Genomic DNA, 23,866 nt, shown 5'->3' on the forward strand with positions numbered 1-23,866 from the left:
AACTATGCTCTTAAAAGAGATATTCCCTGTAATCTCAGAACCTCTTCTTAAAAGTATTAATGCCTCGCTATCCTTAGGACATGTCCTAAGAAACTTTAAAATGGCAGCTATCAAACTGCTTATTAAAAAGCCACAACTTGACCCTGGAAAATTGGCTAATTATAGACCGATTTCAAATCTCCCATTTATGTTGAAAATACTAGAAAAGGTAGTGTCCTCCCAACTATGTTCATTTCTACAGAGAAATAGTATATATGAACAATTTCAGTCAGGATTTATGCCCCATCACAGTACAGAGACTGCACTTATCAGAGTTACAAATGACTTGCTATTATCATCTGATCGTGGCTGCATTTCTCTTCTAGTGCTTGTAGATCTTAGTGCTGCCTTCAACACCATAGATCACAACATTTTCCTGAATAGGCTTGAAAATTATGTTGGCATTTGTCGACTTGCATTAGCATGGTTTAGGTCCTATTTAGCAGACAGCTTTGTCTGTGTAAATGAGGAATTGTCAAATCAAACAAAAGTAAAGTATGGAGTGCCACAGGGATCAGTTTAGGGCCTCTGCTTTTCTCCTTATATATGCTTCCCCTGGGAGATATTATCAGGAATTGTGGAATAAGTTTCCACTGTTATGCCGACGATACCCAACTTTATATTTCTTCGAAACCAGACGAAATTTCACAATTCTCCAAATTAGCAGAGTGTATCAATGAAATCAAAGATTTGATGGCCAGAAATGTCCCTTTACTCACTTCCGACAAAACAGAGGAACTAATTATTGGACCAAAAATTATTTAATTATTGATCATTTTATCATCGTTACATTGGCTACATGTTAAATTTCATATTAATAAAACAGTTTTGTTAACAACGTACAAAGCTTTGAATGGCCTAGCTCCGCAGTACTTAAGTGACCTTCTACCACACTATATTCCATCACATTTATTACGATCACAAAATTCTGGCCTGTTAATAGCTCCTAGAACATCAAAATCCACAAAAGGAGGTAGATCATTTTCCTATTTGGCTCCTAAACTATGGAATAGTCTCCCTAACACTGTTCGAGATGCAGACACACTCACTCAGTTTAAGTCTAGACTAAAGACTCATCTATTTAGCCAGGCATACACCTAATTTATCCTTCAACTCACAATTAGGCGGCTTTAATTAGGTCTGTCAGAACCAGAAACATTTATGTTGCTCTATAACTATATAGCTCTATATAGCTAATATTATTCTATTTGTTTCCCTGTCTCAGAGCCGTTTCTCCTCCGTTCCTGTTTGGTGTCGGACTCCACTGCTATGTGTCTCTGAGTGATGATGACTAAATGCAGCCGGTGCCAGCCAGACATCACTTCAGTCTATTACGATTAACTTCAGGGGATGAACTGATGCCAACTCCAACCATAAGACATGGGATACATCATATACCACTGCCTGAACCTTGGATTTAGGATAGACCTCACCGAAATGACCTGCTGGTTGAACTGCGATGCACCTCACTGATCTCTACCTGCATCACCTCGGCCTAATGATGGATTCTTATAATGGAATACATAGACTTTCAATTATTTGCCAAAAAAAGCCTTCATCGACCAACTAACAAAGGACAATGCATCTATGTGAACTTCTGTAGTTAATCCAGGATGAACTTCAAAGACATTAGTCATTAATCTTACAGTTCTTACAAAATCTTTGTATAAACGCTGGCCCTTAACACTTACTTAGTTTACTAATTTTAAACCATGACTGCACTGCACATAAATAACTAATATTGGCATTATATTCACTCTGGTTAGCCAGAGGGGAACTGGCCCCCACAGTGAGCCTGGTTTCTCCCAAGGTTATTTTTCTCCATTAACCAACATCTTATGGAGTTTTGTGTTCCTTGCCACAGTCGCCTTCAGCTTGCTCACTGGGGATCTAAATACAATTATGATTTAATTATTTATTTTTATGCACAATTTACAATCATATTTAATCAAACTACATAATGATGACTTCTAAGACATTATAGATATTACAGTTTTCATTTTCTATTAATGCAAGATTTTCTGTAAAGCTGCTTTGAAATGATGTGTGTTGTGAAAAGCGCTATTCAAATAAAAATTACTTTATAATCGAACTTCAAAAATCATAATTTGTGTTCTGCAGAAGAAAGAAAGTCATACACATCAGCTTTCAATTTTGGGTGAACTATCCCTTTAAGTAGCTGTGTACTGTACTTATTTTACCAAACACCAATTTCAAAAAGTGTTATCTTCAGCAACTAGACCACAAAGCAAAACCTGTGCTACAATGATTTACCATAATCCCTGAACATATGGATTTTACAAGATGCATGAGTTTACAGGCCGTACCACACAGTAGATGACTGCTTAAAATTTGAAACATGGTCTTGAGAGAGGCAAGCCTACTACTTCATCCTCAACAGGCCATCTCTCCTGAATGAAGGCCAGAGGGGTTGCTGTAGCAGCTGTTGCCAAGATTCCTGCTCAGGACTGGAGTTCTTGGAGCAGAATAGGTACATTCAGTGATTATGTTGGCCAGGAGACAGTGAAATCAATTTCAGAAGTATTCTTGGATTTTATCCATTAGTGGGTAACTCAGTGGCAGTTTTTTTTTCCTTAGGATAGTTTTACTCTCAAATGACACTGGTTGCCGGTTGTCCTGCCCCAAACTCAAGCCAATATTATACTGACAATTAGTGGTAAGGATGCAGCGTCAAGGAAAAGTAGTAGTTTACGGTTACAATTGCCATTGTAGAAATGCACTATTAGTAGTCAGTCGTGATTAATTTATTCCGTGAGCTAAAGTGTCAGATAACAGGAGGATTACCAAGATAAAGTGAATAGTATTTAGCAGTGTTGCGCACCATTCAGAATTAAATGAAGACTGCCGATTCAATTGAAATTCAATTTCTGAATTTGGATTGAATTTGAATTGAGGTATCAAAAAGGATGTAGAATTGCAATTCGAAACTGAATTTCAGGAAGTTGAATTGAAATGGAATGAAATTCAAAGAAATTCATATGACTGTTTCCAGTTTATTTTTTAATAATACATCTGATTTTTACATTATAACATGAAACATGCATGACAAATAAGGAATTTTCAGTAACATTACACAGTAAAAAAAAAATTCTTAGACCAAGTAAACAATGCTGAAAAAACACTGAAAGATTTACTTGATTATTGTTGTTTTTTCCATGCAAGTAATGTATCTTAACGCAATTTCTATATTATAACTGCTTAGATTCATTTTAAGTCCAATAATCACAGCAGGGAGTTGGATTACTACATTTATTTGAGTTCAAACTGGCCAACACAAAATGTTTGTGTGATTCAGTCCCATTTACACTCTTCCCATCATGCACTGGGGCATGTTAAAATGGTTGCATTGTTTGGCCATTTACATTGTTGTGATTTTATTGTCACGGTAGGTAACTTGTTGATTTGTGATGTGAGGATGAGTTTGTTTCTCTAATAAAATTATCCGTTTGTTGATTGTTACCCTTGTTGTGTTGTATGTAACAAGTATTGTGTTCTGTGTGTGCCATTTCAAAAAGCTTTATATGTATATTTTTTCATACGTTTTCATATGATGAGTAAAAACTTTATATTATTAGTTTAAGACAGCAAGCCCACTGCTCTGCATTAACAACAATAAACTAAATTAATATGGAACATGTATAACTAATATGTAAAAGTCATGGCAGGTTGACATTTTAAGATAATTTACTTAAAATGAAGCAGAATATTTCAACTTAAAAAAGCAATGCAAATGTAATTTCTTTATGTTCCACAAACAAATCACTTTTTACAATATTAATAATCAATAATAAATTAAAAAAATTAATAATGTTTAAAATGCCATCTATAGAAATTTGTATTTCATTTATTTCACTATACTTAATACATTTTCTTTTTATGGACCATGGTGGGTGAACACTTCATTTCCCATGTTTTAGTTTGTTTGTATGTTTATGAGAGAGAGAGAGAGAGAGAGAGAAAAATTTTATGTCTATAAGTAAAAAATAAATAAATAAATAAATAAATAAATATATATATATATATATATATATATATATATATATATATATATATATATATAATTATACCTATAAGGGAATAAATAGGCATACTTGGTCAAAAAAAATAAATAGTGGAATTCTTTTGTCTCAAAATGTGTCTTGGACTAATAAAATTGAGTATTGTGACTGTGTTGAATTTCTTTGAATTGCAATTTAGTAAATTCCACTTCCTGTCATTCCAATTCAACTTCCTGTTGTCCAATTAACTCATGAGTCTTTTGCGCTTGTTACAGTATATAGATCACCTGGACCGCATTCTGATTTCCTTGGTGAATTTGCAAATTTTCTATCAGATCTAGTAGTTACTGTGGATAGAGCTTTAATTGTTGGTGACTTCAACATTCACATAGATAATGAAAATGACACATTGGGATTAGCATTTATCGATATTCTAAACTCTCTTGGAGTCAGGACCAACTCATCGCCATAATCATACGCTAGATTTAATTCTGTCATATGTAGTTGATATTGATACTATAGAAATTCTGCCGCAGAGCGATGACATCTCAGATCATTACCTCGTCTCTTGTATGCTACGATCAGCTAATGTCACTCAATCTACACCACACTGTCGTTCAGGTAGAACTATTCTTTCGACCATTAAAGATAGCTTCACTAATAATATTCCAGATTTATCTCATATACTCAGTAAACCAAAAAGTCTAGAAGAACTTGAAGTAATATCAGAAATATAAATAGCCTCCTCTAGCACTCTTGATAGTGTCACCCCCCTTCGATTAAAGAAATTAAAGAAAAAAGCCCTGGTACAATGATCACACTCATGCTGTCAAGAGAGCACCTCGAAAAATGGAACGCAAGTGGAAGAATACAAAATTAGAGGTATTTTGTGGTGCATGGAAGGATAGTGTCTGTAGCTACAGACAGGCACTAAAAGCTGCCAGGTCAGCATATTTTAGCAAACTCATAGAAAATAACCACAACAATCCTAGGTGTTTATTCAGTACTGTGGCTAAATTGGTTAGGAATAAAGCCTCAGCTGAACCAGATATTCTGTCACAGCACAATAGTAATGACTTCATAAATTTCTTTAATTATAAAATTTAAATAATCAGAAATAAAATTGTAATTATGCAATCGTCTGTCACAGTACCACAGGAAACAGTAAATAGCTTCCTGTCATTCCAATTCAAATTCCTGTTGTCCCATTAACTCATGAGTTAATGAAAGGGAGTTAATTCTTAAATTCTACATTTTGCACGACCCTGGTGTTTAATTGAGTTGTGTCCCAAACGACACACTATCCACTTTGCATGTACACTATACACTATGCACTCAACCATGTAGTGTATGAAATTTCAAAGTGTAGTATCGTCTCAAATGAAACACTTATTGTGTTTTTACAATATGAAAGCATACAGCATTTTACAGCTGACAGAAGTGATGTCAAACGCATGCGATGTGTTGCCGCTAGCTTTAGCATGTTAGCCAAACTCAGTTCAACACTTATAACTCAAAAAATGTACATATTTACATAGCGTGGGGTGATAGTAAAGCATTCAAATTACATTTGTAAGGTGCTGTCTTCAGTGAAGTGTTGTTAGTTGCCTTATTCTCTATTATTTAATTTTTTTTAGTAAGATTAACAACGTAGCCAGGTAACTCCACCACTTCAGCTACGGGGTACTCATAGTCACTGTCCACTTCTTTAAGTTGTTTTTACAGTGTTAACATACTACTCGCCCTACTTACACTAAAAATGGCATAGAATAGTGCAGAAGTGTGCTGTCTGGGATGCACACCTGGTCATGTGATCTCAACATGGCAGCCCCCATGCAGTTGCCCAGCTCCATGTAAAAGAAAACAACTTTTATTAGGTCACTGATATGACTGGATATTTCATCTCATGTGAGTGTTCATGATTTTAAACTTATTTCTTAAAAGTACTATTCATTTTTGTAGGGGTAAAGCTTTTTAATGTTTACAAAATTGATGAGTGCACCTTTAAGACATTTCAGTAAATCCCCTTTTAGCCCAGTGGTCCATTGGTGGACATTTCTGAGCACAAAACAACCCTTTTGAAAATAGCCCCCCAAGCCCCATTCAAGCCTACATCCCTCATAAAATTACGCTACATAAGATTCCGGGCTGGTGATGTTGGACTGGGACCAGTTCATGATCTCACAGCATACACTTGCACAAAGGTTAATACTAACACCAAACCTCAGCCAACCATTGTTTTCAGACTCCCAAGTGGGTGTGCCTACGGCTTACTGGCCATGACGCTGTTCTTACTGCCCTTGGCAGGATTCAGTCTTGTTGGGTCATTTGGCAACATTTTGGCAGAACAGGTTTCATTTAGTAATTGCAGAGAGTGACTGTTTTCCTGCTACTGCTGTGAGCTTTGTGTTTCTGTTTGTGTGGACACACCCTGATTCTGGGGAACATGGGGAATACAGAATGCCTCATATCCTGACTCAATAGGCAGGTTGGATCATGAGGAGCATTTCCTGGTGTAATACAGTGTATCAAACATAGGACTCTTTTGTTGATGTTCAGTGAACAAGGCGATCTTATTGGTCCACAGTGTGCTCTTCATTCTGAATGCTGATCTAACTAAATGCATGCATACTCACTAGGGGTGAAACAGTTCCATATGGTTCGCTACCCATGGTTCTGGATGCATTTGTACAATAGTTCAAGAGCTTACCAGAAATATAGATAAACAAATGAGATAATAATGATTTCTTACTGGTGCAGTTTTGGGGGTAGTATTGGATATGTATTTCTTGTTCTTCTTCTTCTTCTTTTTTCTGGTGTGTGTGATCCTGATGTTTATTAGTTGCCAGTGAGTCACAATGCTCCCTGACAATGACAACAGAACTATTCAAATGTGTTTTCTTTATATGGGTATTTGACATTGTGGTGTGACATTCTATACTCCATCTAAAAATATATATATTAAACAGCATTTTGCTAATTCTTTTATGAGTATTATGCATTAGGCTATAACATGTAAAAAAATAAATAAAATCTAAACGGTTATTGCTTCAAATTGTTTGTACGGCGCACCCGTTATATCAAGTACCGACTACAAAACTAAACCATGTCCAGAAATCCACAATACAAACCAAACAGTTTTTACCCCCAATACACTAACATTCAGTATACAAAGAACTCCAAATAACATGAGTTGTGGAAAATCAGATGTGATCTAGGAGCTTTATACAGCTTTATACCGTTCATGCCACATGACAGATTAATGATAGTCTGTGCTGCATCACATACAGGCTTAGACCCAGGGGGCGGATTTAGTGATTTTGGGGCCCTAAGAAAAACACAAGAATGGGGCCCTCTTCACTTGCGCACATTTACCTTGATTTTCCCTGAGCTTGCTTTCTCTGTTATGATGCCGTGATTCAACGTCACATGAAAAACACAATCTGGCTTCCATAAACTATACATAACTACAGTATACATAATACTAAACATTGTTTTCTGTCTCACTCTTCCTCGTTCTTTAATGTTTAATGGACGTTTTTCCCTTCGTGTACGTTGAGATAAACTTTTTATATTCCTCCCTTTTTCTCTGCCCCACTAGGATAATTCAGTTTATTTTTTCTCTTCACAAATCAAACTGAACTGAACTTGCAACAGTGGATAAGGTGAAATCGTATGAAACTGTCTGAGCAGTGTTGCTAACCGTTTACCTGTTTACCACCATGAACTTGCATAGTTGCGTAAAACCTTGGAATAATCCATTACAGCCTGATCTGAGGGGGGAAGTGGGGTTGCTTGCATTGACGGTGGTGAAAATAACAGCAATTAATTCATATCGGTGTTATGATAGCGATATTTAAAATTTCAGCATATGTTATTTAGCATGAATACACAGCTCTCTGGAATACTCCGTTCTGACTGGTCAATGGCGCCACCTAGTATATTGATATTTCTCAGTAAAAACCGCACATCCACATATCAGACCGCTCATCTGGAAAGCCATCTTTCCTGCTTCTCGGGATCACTGTGCAATCTCTACAAGTAAGCTAATAAAATATTTTAAACTCAAATTAAATTTCATGTGCATTTATTTATTTATTTATTTGTCAATTAGTCTTGTAATAAGATGCATAATGAGCAGTCAGACGTTCATTAATGACAAAATAAACACCAACAGAACTCTGACGCAAACCGGAGGTGGATTTTAGCTGTTCAGCGATTTATTTCTTCTGAAATAATTACATATTTTCAACTCAACTCAATATTTTATGTCCATGTATTTATTTATTCAGTTAGAAGCGTGTAATAAGCGGGATAATGTACAGTCAGCCGATTGCTATCACAAAATAAATCTCTTCGAGGTGATACAAGTCCTGATCACACAGTTGGGCATTATTTTGTGATAAAAAATGTCTGATTGTACATTATCCCTTACTTAATAATAATAATTAAAAAATAGCATTTGTATTTTTAAGGGGCCCTTAGCTTTTGGGGGCCCTAGGCAGTTGCCTACCTTTGCCTAGAGCTAAGTCCACCTCTACTTAGACCAAGCGGTCATCATGTACCCATTGTACTCACATGAAGCATACATGATGAAGATCTCATAAAACATGCAGAAAACAGTGCATGGCATCCTTATGAAATATGGATACAGCACTTTGTATGCAGTGGATGGTCTCATGACAACTCAGTAATGCCAATTTCCTTTCATCTGACATCTTAGATGTTATGAAACCATCTGCAGCACCCACAGAGCAGCAACGGTCCCTGTATAACTGCTGGCTAAAGCTGCAATACAGCAGTTTGTTTACAGTATCTTTTATGAATTTTATGAGTTGTGTCATATTAAGGTACTGTCTGTGTCATGCAGACATCCATAATGCATGTTTGTTTTAAAATTGCACCTTGTTACCACAGACACTCTTGTTGCATAATGCATGCAAGTGTTAGCATCTAGCTAAATTTATTACCTAAGTATTCAACATCACTTTCAGATTCAGACATTTGAAAACTGTTGTAGATTTAACTTTTTCTGCAACAGATAAGTTCAAAGAGATCTGTCAGAAACTCCTCAGCTAGTGAGCTGCCTACATAGGCAGCATTTTAAGGCATCATAAGTGCTTTCCCGACTAATTCTCTGCAGTAATGGCAATCCTAGAGTGCACTGCTCCAAACTTGTGAACAAGTGAACAAATAAAGATGGCAGATAAGGTGAGAGAAATGTTGATTATAAATACAATATACGTATATTTCAATTATTGCAAAAAATTATCCACACTTCATTGTAATCAAAAATTGATAATTGAACCCAATATTTGTGTTTGCTAAGTATTTTTATGCTTATTAGAATATCATGTTGTTAGCTTAACAATATGCTAATTTCAAACTCTAAGGAGCGCAACAGTCGGGTTCCGAAGTAAAAATCCCATTAATTTGTCCATAGACAAATAAAATTCTTTTTACGATAAATTATAAACCTTTGAACACAGACCTAGCGTGAGCTTGCATGTTGTTAATCAATGGTATATGCTTCTGTTGAAGCCATCAATCCTCGTAAATTTTTTAGAAATTGTTTTTAATAGCAGAATTCCTGGTGAAGAAATAAACTTCATGATCCTGATGAGAACGCTAAACCAATCAAAGAATAGCAGCCGACAAAGCACACCAAACAAGTGCTGCAACGACTGTCCACTCGCCCGATGCACTGTGAATGTCAAGTGGGTCTTCCTACACTCTCAAACTACTTATTTTTTTATATAAATATCTGAATATTTAGCAATAAAATAAAACAATATTTTTCCTGTACTTATTATTAAACATTTTAAACCAATAGTTTTAATGGTTTATACTTAAGCCTTTTATGACCATACCCTGATAAAGGAAAATTATTTAACGGGATAAATGACCACACACATTGTCGGCTTATTAAGCATAATCGGTGGAAGAACGTGCATGTAAACACGCTCAAAGTTGCGCCCTGTTGGAAACAGGAGTTGAGTCTCCTATGCTGAAAGCTTGGTTCGGATGCTGCCATTAAGAGCATGCCTGTGCACTGCATATGTCGGCAGTTAGTGAGGTAGCTTTGGAATAGAGCTTTCCTCTTTTGTTGCACACAAGAGGTTGTGGGCAACATTTGCCCCAAAAATATGCACTGATATATAAAAAAAACTACCGGAAATAGTACACCATCTGGGCACCTTATATATTAAAGGTGCACTCAGTAATTTTTGCCCCATTAAAAAAGTTTTACTCTTAAAGAAATGAACTGTAATTTTGAAACATATGTATAAAATCATGACCACAGACATGAGATGAGGACTCTAGTCATATCAGTAACCTTATAAAACTGTTTTACTCTGCATGGGAGAGAGGCGCCCTCATGGAGGCTGCCATTTTAGAATCACATGATCAGCTGAAGACTACTCGCGTAATCTCATTAACAGGCTTGTTATTGGACACTCTCACTCTTGGATTAAATTAATCATGGCTGATTGTGAATAGTGAATTTCTACAATGGCATCTGTGACTGAAAACTATTGATTTTGAGTGATGCTGCATCCACAACAGATCAAACTACACAATGATGACTCAAAGACTTTATAGATATTACAGTATCATTTTCTGTTAATACATGATTTTCTGTAAAGCTGCTTTGAAACGATGTGTGTTGTGAAAGGCGCTATACAAATAAAAATGACTTGACTTGACTTGACAACACTTGGTGTCACTCTGAGTCCAAGATGACATGAGCAAAATGTTACTGAGTGCACCTTTAATTATGCTGCCTTCATGTGCTATCAAAATTATCGTAAATACAGTGTAATGACAGGTTTTGTTAATTTTTCTAAATACAGCTAATTGTTAGCGCTTGCCGTTTTGGTCATATACATTTATGTATATCAGCAGCCATTCTATGCATGTTGTACATTTTTACACCATGAAAATCGCTTGTATTTGACCAAGATTCCATTATCGTCAGCAAGCTAACTGAGTGATATGTATTATAGTGTCAAAATACAAGTTCCTCAAGAAATATACATGAATGAACCTGCCGTAGTCCATGTTTCCTTTTCTTTCTGACAACAAAGCACGTGAACACGACTTACTCGTAATTACCGCTTCAGAAGAGGGAAGTAGGGTAATTCCGTTAGCACGTGATTTGGGATGTACAATAGGCCCTGTCCCAATACCCACACTTGCGGTCTTGGCCACTTGAGTGCACGTGCACGTGACAGGAAGGAAGTGTTCAAGACTGTCCCATGTCTAAAACATGCCAAAGCTCAGTGCACTTAACCCACACCAAATCCACACTAGCACGAATACCGCTTTGGAATGGTCTTTCAGGCTAAGTGTATCCCAGAGTTCATCATTTTCAGGAGTTCACTACCACAGTTTCTTTCTCATCTTTATGTATTTAGTATTTAAAATATACGTTTTAATGGTTATGTGTTATATGAAACCACATACTGATAAGTTGTGTAAAGCAGTCTTTGGTTGTCTTAAATAAATACAAGCCAAAGCATATAATTTAAATGGTTTGTATGAGTAGCTATTAATGGATCACATAGGTTTATAGAATAAAGTTTTTTTGTTTGTTTTTTGTTTTATGCAGTGTATTGACAAACAAATTAGAAGGAAATTGCTTATATTTCATATTTTACAGCAATTATGGATGACACAATTTTACAGTTAAACATTTTTTAATGTGCAATGTATTGAAAATCAAAATGAGTAAAAATAATAAACTTTTACAATTATTTTCACACAATAAATACATCATAAAAAATTGCATATTTTCTACAGCACAATACACTTCCAACAACCAGTAGTGTATTATTAAAGGAAAAGATGGGTAAAACATTTTCAGTTATTTATTATTTTAAGTAGGCTATAACAGTTACCACTACCAAAAACAATCAGTCTTCAGCTGAGTTAAAAGACAAAAACAGCTGCCACAACCAGCACCAACATCGTTAAGTCTACGGGTGTCCCAATGTGCGTGCAATCAAAAGTCATACACACTCTCGCAGTCTTCACGTCTACTTGCACACTAGTGGCCAAACACCGGAAATATGTAAGACAAGTGGGTAAGTAGGCAAGACCAAAACTGCAAGTGGGGGTATTGGGACAAGGACATAATCTTACATACTATTTAGGATGTATAGTGTGCAAATTGGAATGCAGTGTTACACATGTTGTTTTTCACTAAGCAAATGATTAACAAAGGTATTACTCCTATTGGCCTGCACCTAAAATACTGTGAATTTTCAAACTTAATGTCTTTACATAGATCAAAATGCAGACACAGCAATCAATGGGTTTGTATTAAGTACAAGTACATTTTTGCTATTGAACAGAAAACATAATACAGATGCAAATAAACTATAACATTCATACTGTATGTCTGATGTGTAATTATAAATACTTAAATGCGTAAATGTAATCTGTGCATGACTTCATGTTTATGTATCCCTTAAACCAGAGTTTCTCAACTGGTGGGTCACATCCCAAAAGTGGGTTGCAGGTGTGTTCGTATTGGGTCACGGACAGCAGGGAAGGAACATGGTTCTCCCTCCACTGAAAATTTTTCAGCCGCCATCCAAGCAAATTTTGGGCCCTCGCGTTCTGCGCTTTATATGCGCTAAATGTGCTTCTCATCTGCAACGCGATATTTTAACAGTTCGATTGAAGCATGGTTTTCATGCGAGGGTGGCACGAGCCATTACAGAAACACTTGCGCCAATTATCTGCTCTGCTCTAACCTAGTGTATCTCCGGAGAGCGCGTCAACCGGCTTCCATTAATATCGCGGCGCAGACCACAAAACTGATGCGACCCATTTGAATTATAGTAAAAAACAATTGTTTAAAGCGGAGCCTATGCTATGCGCCAAAATTAAGGTTTGTCAAATTACACATCATCCCCCTAACTAAAATTTATCACGATTTTACAGTAGTAACAGTAACTGTGATATTTTGACAAAAAATTTATAGTTTCATAATAAATAATCTTTTAGGAGAAGATTCACTAAGAATTAATTTCAGTTGTAGTTCAGTTCAGTGCAGTTTTTTTTGCAAACGCTCTCGGTGCTAGTTTAGCGCCCGATTCACAATGAAATGATGCATATAAGGCAACAGCGCAAACATGCCCGTTTCTGAGTGCTATATAGCGGAGGATGCCGCAGACCACCGTATTTGACACACCCTGTTGAGACTGTACAGCATGTGATCCAAAAACCTGGAGAACATGCACTTGACTACACCGTGAATCATATGCCATGTTATATGCTCTTCTCCATAATTTGATGATTATTTGATTCAATATTGCTGATATGATCGGTTGAAAATGTTCAAAAACGTACTGTAACTTTACATTTCCACTGGCACGTGGTGAGCGAAGGTGAGCGAGTGTTTTCAATGCATTCCTTTCCTATGGAAGTCGAGTGCCATGCTCGCGAGGTACATCATGGGATTGACAGCGGCGTGGAGCAAGCGCGGGGAGTGGCCAAGGGTGTTGAAAAAGTTCACATTTCTCTGCTTTATGCAAATGATGAATAAAAAACTCCGGGCGCCAGCCAATCACTTTGAGCTGAAAGCATTGACGTCTGTCATAAGCGTTTAAAATATGCCTTTAATGATAGAGTTTCTGCTGGATTCAGTGCTTTAATCACTCATCATGTATATTTCTGACTTCAAACAGACTTCAAATGATGATTCCATGCATTTATTGTGGTAAACCCTCCCCTCCCAAAAAATTAAAAATTTAAAAAATGACAAACCCCCCAATATTTACACCATGATCATTGGAAACATATAAATGCTTCACGCTGCAACCACCACAATGTTCAAGCCAAATCTACACCCTTGCATGTACGGTATCAGCTAAAACTTCAACTTCTAAGAGTACACTATCATATAGATAACCCTGAAGCTAACAAATATGACATAAACGCCTCAAAAGCTACATTTTTATTAAATGTAGTCTTTAGTGCTATGCAGTGTATTTGACCTGGGGTGGTTGATAGATAACATAGTTGTAAAGTGGAAGAGCGAGTCTGCACAAGAGATTAAATGCACAAATGCACTTTGTAAAGACCTTTTTGTAGGCCTCATATAGACACAACAGATGTACTGTACAGGAATGTGAGTGTGTACAGTTGACAAGTGTATGTGCTTGCACCACATCTGTGAGCATGCAGCTTGTGTGTGTGTGGGTTTCTTCTGTCTATGTGTGCTTAAATGTGATTGAACTTTTCTCCACTCAGCGCCGGTGCCCAGCTGTCGGCAGTGGGATTACAGAGCAGGCAGATTACACCACTAATGAATCTAAACAGAAGGAGATGAGCATACAGCTGGTCCACCCCCCCACCCCTGTCCCCCTTGCTCGACCCACTGTGGCCTACTACTCTATTTTCCATGTTCAAAGCATTCACTATTCTGCTTATTACTGTTGTCTGTCATTCAGCATTTACAGTATTCACGTGTCCCCTAGTGATCCATGTACGAGACGTACAAAACAGCAATGCTGCTGTCTCAAGCTACAGCAACTGCTATCTCAATTAACGCACCCACACACCATCATGTTTGTGTATTTACCAAGAGCAACACTGTTGTTGCACTGTATTTATGTTATAATTGCACACTTTCGGATCTAGTGCATCCAGTGACCAATGTTATTAAAGTGAGATAAAAATGAGAATTCTGTCATTTATTTATGATAACGCAGGTTGTTCTAGAGTTCTACAACTTATTTTTTTCTCCGTGAAAAACATAATGTGCATTTTTGTAGAATACAGCACTTTTCCATAGAATGAAAGTCCAAAAAGGTCCAAAAAGACATAAAAGTACCATTAAAAATCATAAAAATAGTCTATACGACTAAGCCTTCTAAAGCTATACGATAGCTTTGTGTGAGGTACAGCTAATGTATAACTTAAAGGTGAACTCAGTCATTTTTTCCTCATTAAAAAGGTTTTACTTCTAAAGAAATTAATCTTAATTTCGAAACATATGCATAAAGTCATGAGCACTCACATGAGATGAAGTATCCAGCCATATCAATAACCTTATAAAAGCTGTTTTATTCCACATGGAGAGGGTCTCTTCATGGGGGCAGCCATGTTAGGATCACATGACCAGCTAAATACTACTTGGTTAATCTCAGCAACCACCCTCTTTTCAGACACTTTCACTCATGGATTAAATTAATCATGATTAACTGTGAATAGTGAATTTCTATTAATTTCTATTTCTATATCTCGAATGATGATGCCTCCCAGCCCCTAGGTGTCAGTATATGTCCAAGATGACATTTTAAAAAAAATCACTGAGTGCACCTTTAAGCCGATTTTCTCTGAAAATTTTCCCTCTGCTTTATCGTTAAAATCAAATATGAAGGCTATGGTACAGATTGGATGTCATTCACATCAAATTCACCCCTCAGATATTATTGGATTTTGCTTATCCCATAATCAAACAACACTGATGTCAAAATGCAGCGTATCTGAGAGCTACATAAGGTTGGCAAGTTTTCTCCGTGCGAATACGGGACGCTTGACCATTTTGATACTTAAATAAGGGAATTTTCTTCATCAGGGTTCCCTACAAAGTGTTTTGCCTTCAATACGGGATGATAGGCACCTTAATTTCGTCAAAAATATAGGATGCCTGGGCTAATACGGAACAGTTGGCAAATCTGGAGCTGCAGTGGAGGGGGAGATTTTCACTGAATAATTACTTAAATCTCTGTCTAGTCCTCACACAAAGCTATCATATGGCTTTAAACAACTTGTAAAACAGCACATGAGTCACATGGACTACTTTTATGTTTTTATTTAGCTTGACAGACCTGGTCATTGTTGTATGGAAAAGAGCTGTTTATGGATTGTTCAAAATTCTCATTTTGTATTCTATGGAAAAAATATAAGCATCAAGATTTAGAATGACTAAATATTTTCATTTTTTAAATGTAAAATATTCCTAATACAAAAGATGGATGTGGTGGTGCAGTTTATATTTTTAAGGTATTTAAGCTGATTGTCTATATTTCCTCTCTCTCTTTCAGTTCCCTCTTTCTCGTCAGGATCTCTTAGAAATGATGGAATAAAGGCGGCTGATGTTCTGACAGTTTTAAGAGAGAAGGTCGCTTTTGTCTCAGGTGGGAAATGCATAATTGCATTGTAAAAACACACACATTCATTCAATTTGCCCATTATTTTCCTGTCTGCTTCACTTAAGTAGTGAACAACTCTGTCTCAACACCCTCTTAAGCATGCACCCACACAGACTCATGGGTATTTCCATAATAACGATCATTGTAGCACGTTGTGTGGTAAAATTAGTTATAAAATGATCCTCTTCTCTTCAGGAGGAAGAGACAAGAGAGGGGGGCCCATCCTCACCTTCCCAGCACGTAGTAACCATGACAGAATACAGCAGGAAGACCTGCGCAAACTGGTGACCTACCTCTCCACTGTGCCCAGGTTATAAAATTTTACCTAAAATTACTTAATTTAAGAAATAGTTCACCCAAACATGAAAATTCTGTCGTTATTTACTCACCCTTATGTAATCCCAAACCCTTGTGCTGTTATTTTCCTGTAAAGCATAAGGAGTCTTGTTCCATACAACAGCAGTTCATAGTGACCATGTCTGTTGTCAAGCTCAAAAAAGGACAACAAACATGCTTTTTGTCCTTTTTGGAGCTTGACAGACATGATCACATGGCTTGTATAAAAACAATCTGCATGAAGATTTCTCCTTTTGTGTTCGATGGAAAAAACAAAAGCATACAGCTTTAGAACGACATGAGGTTGAGTAAAAAATGACAGTATTTGGGTAAACTATTAGTGACATACTTGTCTGCTGTGTACAAAAGATTGTGAATTATTTGAAGCTTTATCATGATAGAGTTGCTAAAGTCAAGGTAACATAAAGAATAAAATATTTATGTTTTTCAAAGGCTTTGATAGTATGTATTTGATCTTTGGATCATTCTGATGCAATGCAAAGCAAAATCTATACTGTAGCTTCATCGATGTATAACCTTGCATAATCATTAAGCATATGCACAGAGATTAAGCAAAATAGCTTAAGCATTTGTCCATAACATATGCAGTTTTTCAAAGTTGCATCTGTTAGGCTGGCCTTAAGTTTGCCTTTCTCTAACATTATTTCTCCATCTCTGTTTCTACGCAGTGAGGATGTAAGTAAACGAGGGTTTACAGTGATCGTCGACATGCGTGGCTCTAAGTGGGATCTAATAAAGCCATTGCTGAAGACTCTGCAGGAGTCATTTCCAGCTGAGATCTGCGTCGCTCTGATTATCAAACCAGACAACTTCTGGCAGAAGCAGAAGACCAACTTTGGCAGTGCCAAGTTTACTTTTGAGGTTTAAAAGTGTTATTTTGTCTATTGGGAAACTAAAAGAAATCAAAAGTATCATAGTTTATGTAGAATCATCATTTGCACTTTTGCATTTTAAGTTAGATTTTTTTTTTGTTTGTTTTATAGCATAACAATTTGCATTTGTTCCAATCTAAAAACCGTAAAGAAAACTCTAAAAAAAAGAAGTTTTAGTTACCTTCTATTTAGAATAGAGCCCCCATTGGGCCTGTCCTTCATCCTTCGATTTAACAATATCACAAGCAAGAGTGCTGTTGTACTGAGTATCACATTACCCAAGGCGTTGTGCCTGAGGCCGAATGACAGCCGTGCTGGTTGAAATATACAACAATATCAGCTTATGTTTCAAACAAAATTTGGCCAGAAAGTTTATACAAGTTTGTTACAATTACAGAAATTCTTAAACCAGCCCGTCTGGCACCAACAATCATGCCATGGTCCAAATCGCTGAGATCACATTTTTTCCCCATTCTGATGGTTGATGTGAACATTAACTGAAGCTCCTGACCTGTATCTGCATGATTGTATGCACTGCAGCCACACGATTGGCTGATTAGATAATCACATGGATGATTGTTGGTGCCAGATGGGCTGTTTTGAGTATTTCAGTAACTGCTGATCTCCTGGGATTTTCACACACAACGATCTCTAGAATTTACTCAGAATGATACCAAAAACAAAAAAAAAACATCCAGTGAGGGGCAGTTCTGCGGATGGAAACGCCTTGTTGATGAGAGAGGTCAACAGAGAATGGTCAGACTGGTTCGAACCGACAAAGTCTACGGTAAATCAGATAACCACTCTGTAAAATTGTGGTGAGAAGAATAGCATCTCAGAATGCTATTCTGACATGTGGGTTGGCACAGTTTTGGTGGCACGAGGGGGATCTACACAATATTAGGCAGGTGGTTTTAATGTTGTGGCTGATCAGTGTATCTGTTTTCCCAGTCCACACTACAGCGTGAAGACGACGTTTTCAAATTTAGCCATTTGGGAGAGCATTTTCAAAAAGCTCAGTTTTCGCTGACAAAAACGCTGTCTCAGTGTGGACGGAAGGCCAAAACGTCGAGAAAAAGATGCACTTTCAGACGAAAACATATTAGTGTGGATGTGGCCTAAGTGATCTTGGAGCAAGAGAAATTACTTTTAAAATATGCAGCTCCACTCACCGCTCAGCACTGCTCACATACTCTGGTTTGGAATGCCATGACAGCCTGCAATTGGAATGATGCAAACTGTGAAGTGAACCAGTGCTGTTATACTGATAAATATAAGCACTTGTGTACTACAAGTGTTATGCGGATTTCCTCTAGGTAGTACACAACATAAATCTGGAAATTTACAAAACTAAAATTTATAAAAAATCTAAATTTTACAAGAAGATCATGTTTCGTTTTACCTATTTTCTTTATTTCTATTTTTATGATCTGTTTACAATTTCAATAGTTTTGTGCATCTGTGAGCATATGTTTTTACAGCTACAGTGCTTTATGCAAATAGTTAAGATGGTACATAGGTGGTATTTGAATGATCTGATGTGATCAGACATGGTCTGAAAAGTTTGAGAACCACTGGAGTAGAGGACCAAAACTAACTCTTGGCTAAATATTTGGTTATTTGATTTAATTACATAAGTTACTTGTTTCTCTTAGACCAGTATGGTTTCAGTGGAGGGTCTCACAAAGTTGGTGGACCCATCCCAGCTGACGGCAGATCTGGAGGGCACCCTGGAGTACGACCACGTGGAATGGACTGAGCTCCGCGTTTCCCTTGAAGAGTTCACAGGAGGTGCTCTGCACCTCCTCTCCCGGCTGGAGGAACTGCAGGAAGTGCTCTCCCGTCAGGAGCTGGCTGCTAACGCAGAGGAAGCTCGGAAGCTCCTGGAGGAGCATGCTAGGCTAAGAAAGACCATGACGAAGGCGCCAGTGGATGAGTTAGACCATGAAGGACAGAGGCTGCTTCAGAAGATCAGGGATGGGGGGGATGGAAGGCTTTCGGGTGGTGCAGACTTCCAGAGTTTGGTACCTAAGATTTCTGCCTTGCTGGATAAACTTCAAGTTATGCGACAGCACCTGCTACAGACCTGGCACAACCGTAAACAACAGCTGGACCAGTGCTTCCAGTTACGTCTGTATGAGCAGGATGCAGAAAAGGTAAGAGTAAAGGAGGAGAGCATGATGGAAAGATGTCTATACAAAGGCAGCACAGCCAGTTAGGGATGATTATAAATGGGGGAGAAATTAGAGAAAGAACATAAACGAATTGGATATCACAAAAGTGTTGGAATGGAACAATTATAACCAAACAAAAATCATAAGGGTATAAACATAATGTGATGAAATGTACTGATAGAGAAAGCTACTTAAGATTTTTGGTTGAGATATTCATACAATGCATATCAGTGGGGTCCAACACTTTCAACCTCCAAAAAGGACATAAAGGCAGCTGAACTGTGAGTACTATGGACATAAATGTTACCTCAAATTGTGTGGCTTGTTAAGGAGAGGTGTGCTCAAATTTGTTTAAGCAATCATATTTTACAATTTTCATTTGGCGGACAAATCCTCAGACTTACATTTAAAGAGGGACCCAAGCCATTTATAGACCTTTTCAAGAAAGTAAACAAAAACAAATGAATTAGAACGGTCCAAACGTATTTCCGGATCCTTTCAACAAATCAGTTCACTCGGCGGCCGTATTTGGAACGCTCTTGGGCTGTTTGGGCAGCTATTTTTCTATGTAAACAAGCGTCATGACAGTGCAGCTTGCCTCTATCTACTTGAATGGGGAAACACTGAAATCTCCAAAACAGTTGGTCAAGATTACGATAAAAGAACATATTTAAAATAAGCAGTAAAATTGTACTGTGTGGTCGGCTTCACTCGAGCGGCCTGGCCACGACGCGTGCTCCAATCCCCGGCGTCACATCTAACTCGCGCCGGGGTGCGGGTCCGGTGCAAGTTAGATGTGTCGCCAGACCTGCACCCCCGGTATGCTCCATTCCTGGACCCGCAAAGACGCCAGCAGATAGAGACCAGTCTCCTGAGGAGAGACGCGCTCGGTGTTTAAAGGCAGCGGTGATGAGGCTGTATTTTTTTCATTGACCTTTGGCTGCCGTTGGGCATTCATATTTCTTCCAGTTATTTTAATAGAAGTGGCCTGTCTCTGCTAAATTGTCTCTGTTTTGACAAGCAGGAAATGTTCACGGAACAGTGAAGTCACTTGACAAGCTTTGCATGGGCAAACACCACTTATGTTTTTTTCTAGAAAATGTCAAAAATCGATGTTCTGAATTGTTTTTAATGAGAAAATCATCTCAATGATATAATGGTAAGGGATGAAGGCAGGGTCCAAAATTAAAACTCACAAAGCACCAAACGTAAATAAAAATAGTTTTTTCACCAGCTGGCCTGTAACTTTATTGGGAACTGCAACATAATGGATGATTTAAATTTCCATTTAAAAAGGAATTCAAATCAAAATCATGCAAAACATCCACTGAAGAAAACATTTGTCGAAACTCCAGATCTGTGCTCTGACTCTCTGGAATACTCGATTCTAAGTGGTCAGTTGCACCATCTAGCGGTTTGATATTTTGGAAAAACAACCGCACATACAGGGATTAAGTCAAATCAGACCGGTCACCTGGGTATTGCGAGTCATCTTTCTTACTGTAGGGCTTTACTGGTTGTTTAGATCAGTGTTACTATCAAAAATAATTAATAATTATTTCTGTAGTTATTAATTAATATTTAAATTAATTAATTGGATCTAACTCATTAAAACCTCATATGGGGCTGCAGTAAATGTAGTGTGCTACGTTTAGGAGCAAGTTTAGTTATTAGCAATAATTAATAATTATCAAAGATAATTATTAATTATTAAAATCAATAGAACATTGATGAGAATCAATGTTAGCTTTTTAAAATCCATTAAATCAACAATTATCAAAGATAATCATTAATTGTTAACATCGATGAAACATTAATTAAAATTAACACCAGCTTATTGATCATTCAAATTCAATCATCAAAGATAATTATCAATTATCAAAAATGAATAGAATATTAATAAGGATTAACATTGACGGGGCACCACCCTGCAATCAGGGACTAATAACCAAATAGTAAAACAGTCTCAATATTAGATTGTTTTCTTAGGAAAATCGACATCCGAAGAATATCGATTTTCCGGAAAAAAAAACAATGAATGTTTGAATCCAAGCACTGACATCCTGTCAGCATGACACAGGCATATGCAAAACAAACCAAAACACTTCTCTTTGTAATATAAACAAAGTTTATTTATGCAGTAATATCAATTAATAGTTAATACAATGCAGTCAATAAACTTTCGACTTACAACTACAAACTAAACAGTGATATGATTAGATATGGAAATAAAATAATCCTATAACACATAAGGTGTGTGTGTGACAGTGTGTGTGTGTGTCAGTGTGGTTATTATGAGAGAGAGAGAGAGAGAGAGAGAGAGAGAGAGAAGTGACAGCCCTAAAGCCGATTTCGCAATAGTGGGAGAGAAAGCAGCTCTCAGTTTATCACTCAGAGACGTGGTTTGACGAGCGGGGCTCATAAAAGTCCCACGTTATTTGACTCTTTAATGGATGAACTCAGTTGCTGTCTCACCCGCGATGGCGAAATTGCACAACAATCCAATTTGGTTGGACCACAATACAGCAAAACAAATTTGTGATAATTAATACCCTGAGTATTAATAATGAGCGGACAAGGCGGTTCGTAAACTGTACAAGCAAAAACCTTGAAACACAAGAATAACACACTATAATATTCTATCTCTGCCCAGATGTAAACCTCTTACTTGAATCGCATGAGGACACAGGTAGAATGTGTTTTCCTCCGTCCTTTAACTCTGACCCGGTTCCTTGAGGCTTGGGTGATGACGGGAGGCCGTTTCCTCGCTCTGTCGGCGGGCAGTACGGCTGTTGATTCTCGGCGGGCTGGCGGAGAACTCAGAAATGTCGATTTGATTGAAGATGGAAGAGAAATCTTTAATCTCTTCACTTCTGTAAGCAAACGGATGAAGATGCGAATTGCTCGGCGGTCTCCTTCGGATCCGTTAGAGTGTTCGGTTGAACACAGAGTAATCTCAACTCGTCCAGCGAGATGGAGATTGTATGGCCACAGTTTCAAGTCGGATGTTACTTCCTTGTGCCACGAGGTTGCACCTGAGAGCAGCAAAGAGCTGCATCTTCACACTGCAAACAAAGTCGCTGGAAGCAACTCACGAAACATTTCAGAGGTATTTCAACTCCTGATGATGTCATGTTTGAGGGACGTTCTGTTGTGTGCCTCATCCAATAGGAGTTGAGAGTTTGATCCTTTAGTGAGCAAGGCTTCATGGATTTGTAGTCTGTTTTGGACTCCCTTTGTTTAATTTTGGCGCGATTTTTATCAGTAAGATTTACAATTTGGAAGGTGGGGGCTTGAGTTAGGTTTTTACGACTGTTAGGCCTGCCTTTGTCCTCTATCTGAATACATGAGGCCCAACACTACTTCTCGAATCACTGTGCGATCTCTGCAAATAACCTAATAAAGTTATTTAAACTCAAATCAATGTTTCATGTGCATTTATTTATTTATTTAGTAAGTAGTCTTGTAATAGGCTGGTGACATGGTCCTGCCACTTTGTCAGGTCGGGTTTTTGTCTGACGGGACTGTGACATCATCGCCCCATGTTCAATCTTGTGTTAAGTGTATGTGTACGTGAGTTACCACTGTGCACTCTTTGGTCGGTCTTGTTCATGTCCGAAGCACGGTGTCTGTATCCTGACTTCCTGTCTGGTTCAGTTTCGGTCTGTGTTGGGATCCGGACACTCATGCTCCATGTTCTGTTTGTTTTGGTCTAATTGTGTTGATGTTTTCCCTCATGTGTTTCAGTTGCTGCTGACATGCGGAATCAGCGTTTCCATGGGAAACTTGATTGTTTCCATGGGAACGCTGATCATGCCAACTTTCAGCTGGCGAGTGGCACCTGTCCCTTGTTTGTTCCTGCTTAATTAAATCCCTTTGTGTGTCATGTTCGTGGCTGGATTATTGGATGTAGTTTAGTGAATGAATGTAGTCTGTAGTGATTGTTTGTGTGTTATCATTATAGAAAGCTGTTTGGTGTGAAGTAGCTTACCTCACTCTCTTTGCCTAGTTGGTCCTGTCTCGTGTATCTGTTTGGCTGCCCGTCTCTGCCCACGTGTCAGGAGTGTGGTTGCCTTCCAGTTTGCTGTACGCTTGTTCCCTGCGCTCACAAATCTTCAGTGGAGGGTTCCTTGTCTCTGCCCACGTGTCGGGAGAGTGGTTACCCTCCAGTCTGCTGTATGCTTTTCTCAGCACTCACGAATCTTCAATGGAGGATTCCTCATCTTTGCCCTGTT

The 23,866-nt window shown here is 37.8% G+C and overlaps 1 protein-coding gene across 1 annotated transcript in view; it reads left to right on the plus strand.

Moving 5' to 3' along the window:
• Positions 1–23,866, plus strand: part of LOC127449144 (kalirin-like) — a 122,649-nt gene that overhangs the window by 11,285 nt on the left and 87,498 nt on the right. The window contains exons 2-5 of the mRNA XM_051712374.1: positions 16,121–16,213; positions 16,424–16,538; positions 17,254–17,446; positions 19,113–19,613. Coding sequence (XP_051568334.1) covers positions 16,121–16,213; positions 16,424–16,538; positions 17,254–17,446; positions 19,113–19,613 — 902 coding nt within the window. The remainder of the gene's footprint in view (positions 1–16,120; positions 16,214–16,423; positions 16,539–17,253; positions 17,447–19,112; positions 19,614–23,866) is intronic.

This window comes from Myxocyprinus asiaticus, chromosome 12, assembly GCF_019703515.2.
Source record: "Myxocyprinus asiaticus isolate MX2 ecotype Aquarium Trade chromosome 12, UBuf_Myxa_2, whole genome shotgun sequence".
NCBI classification, from domain to species: Eukaryota; Metazoa; Chordata; class Actinopteri; order Cypriniformes; family Catostomidae; genus Myxocyprinus; species Myxocyprinus asiaticus.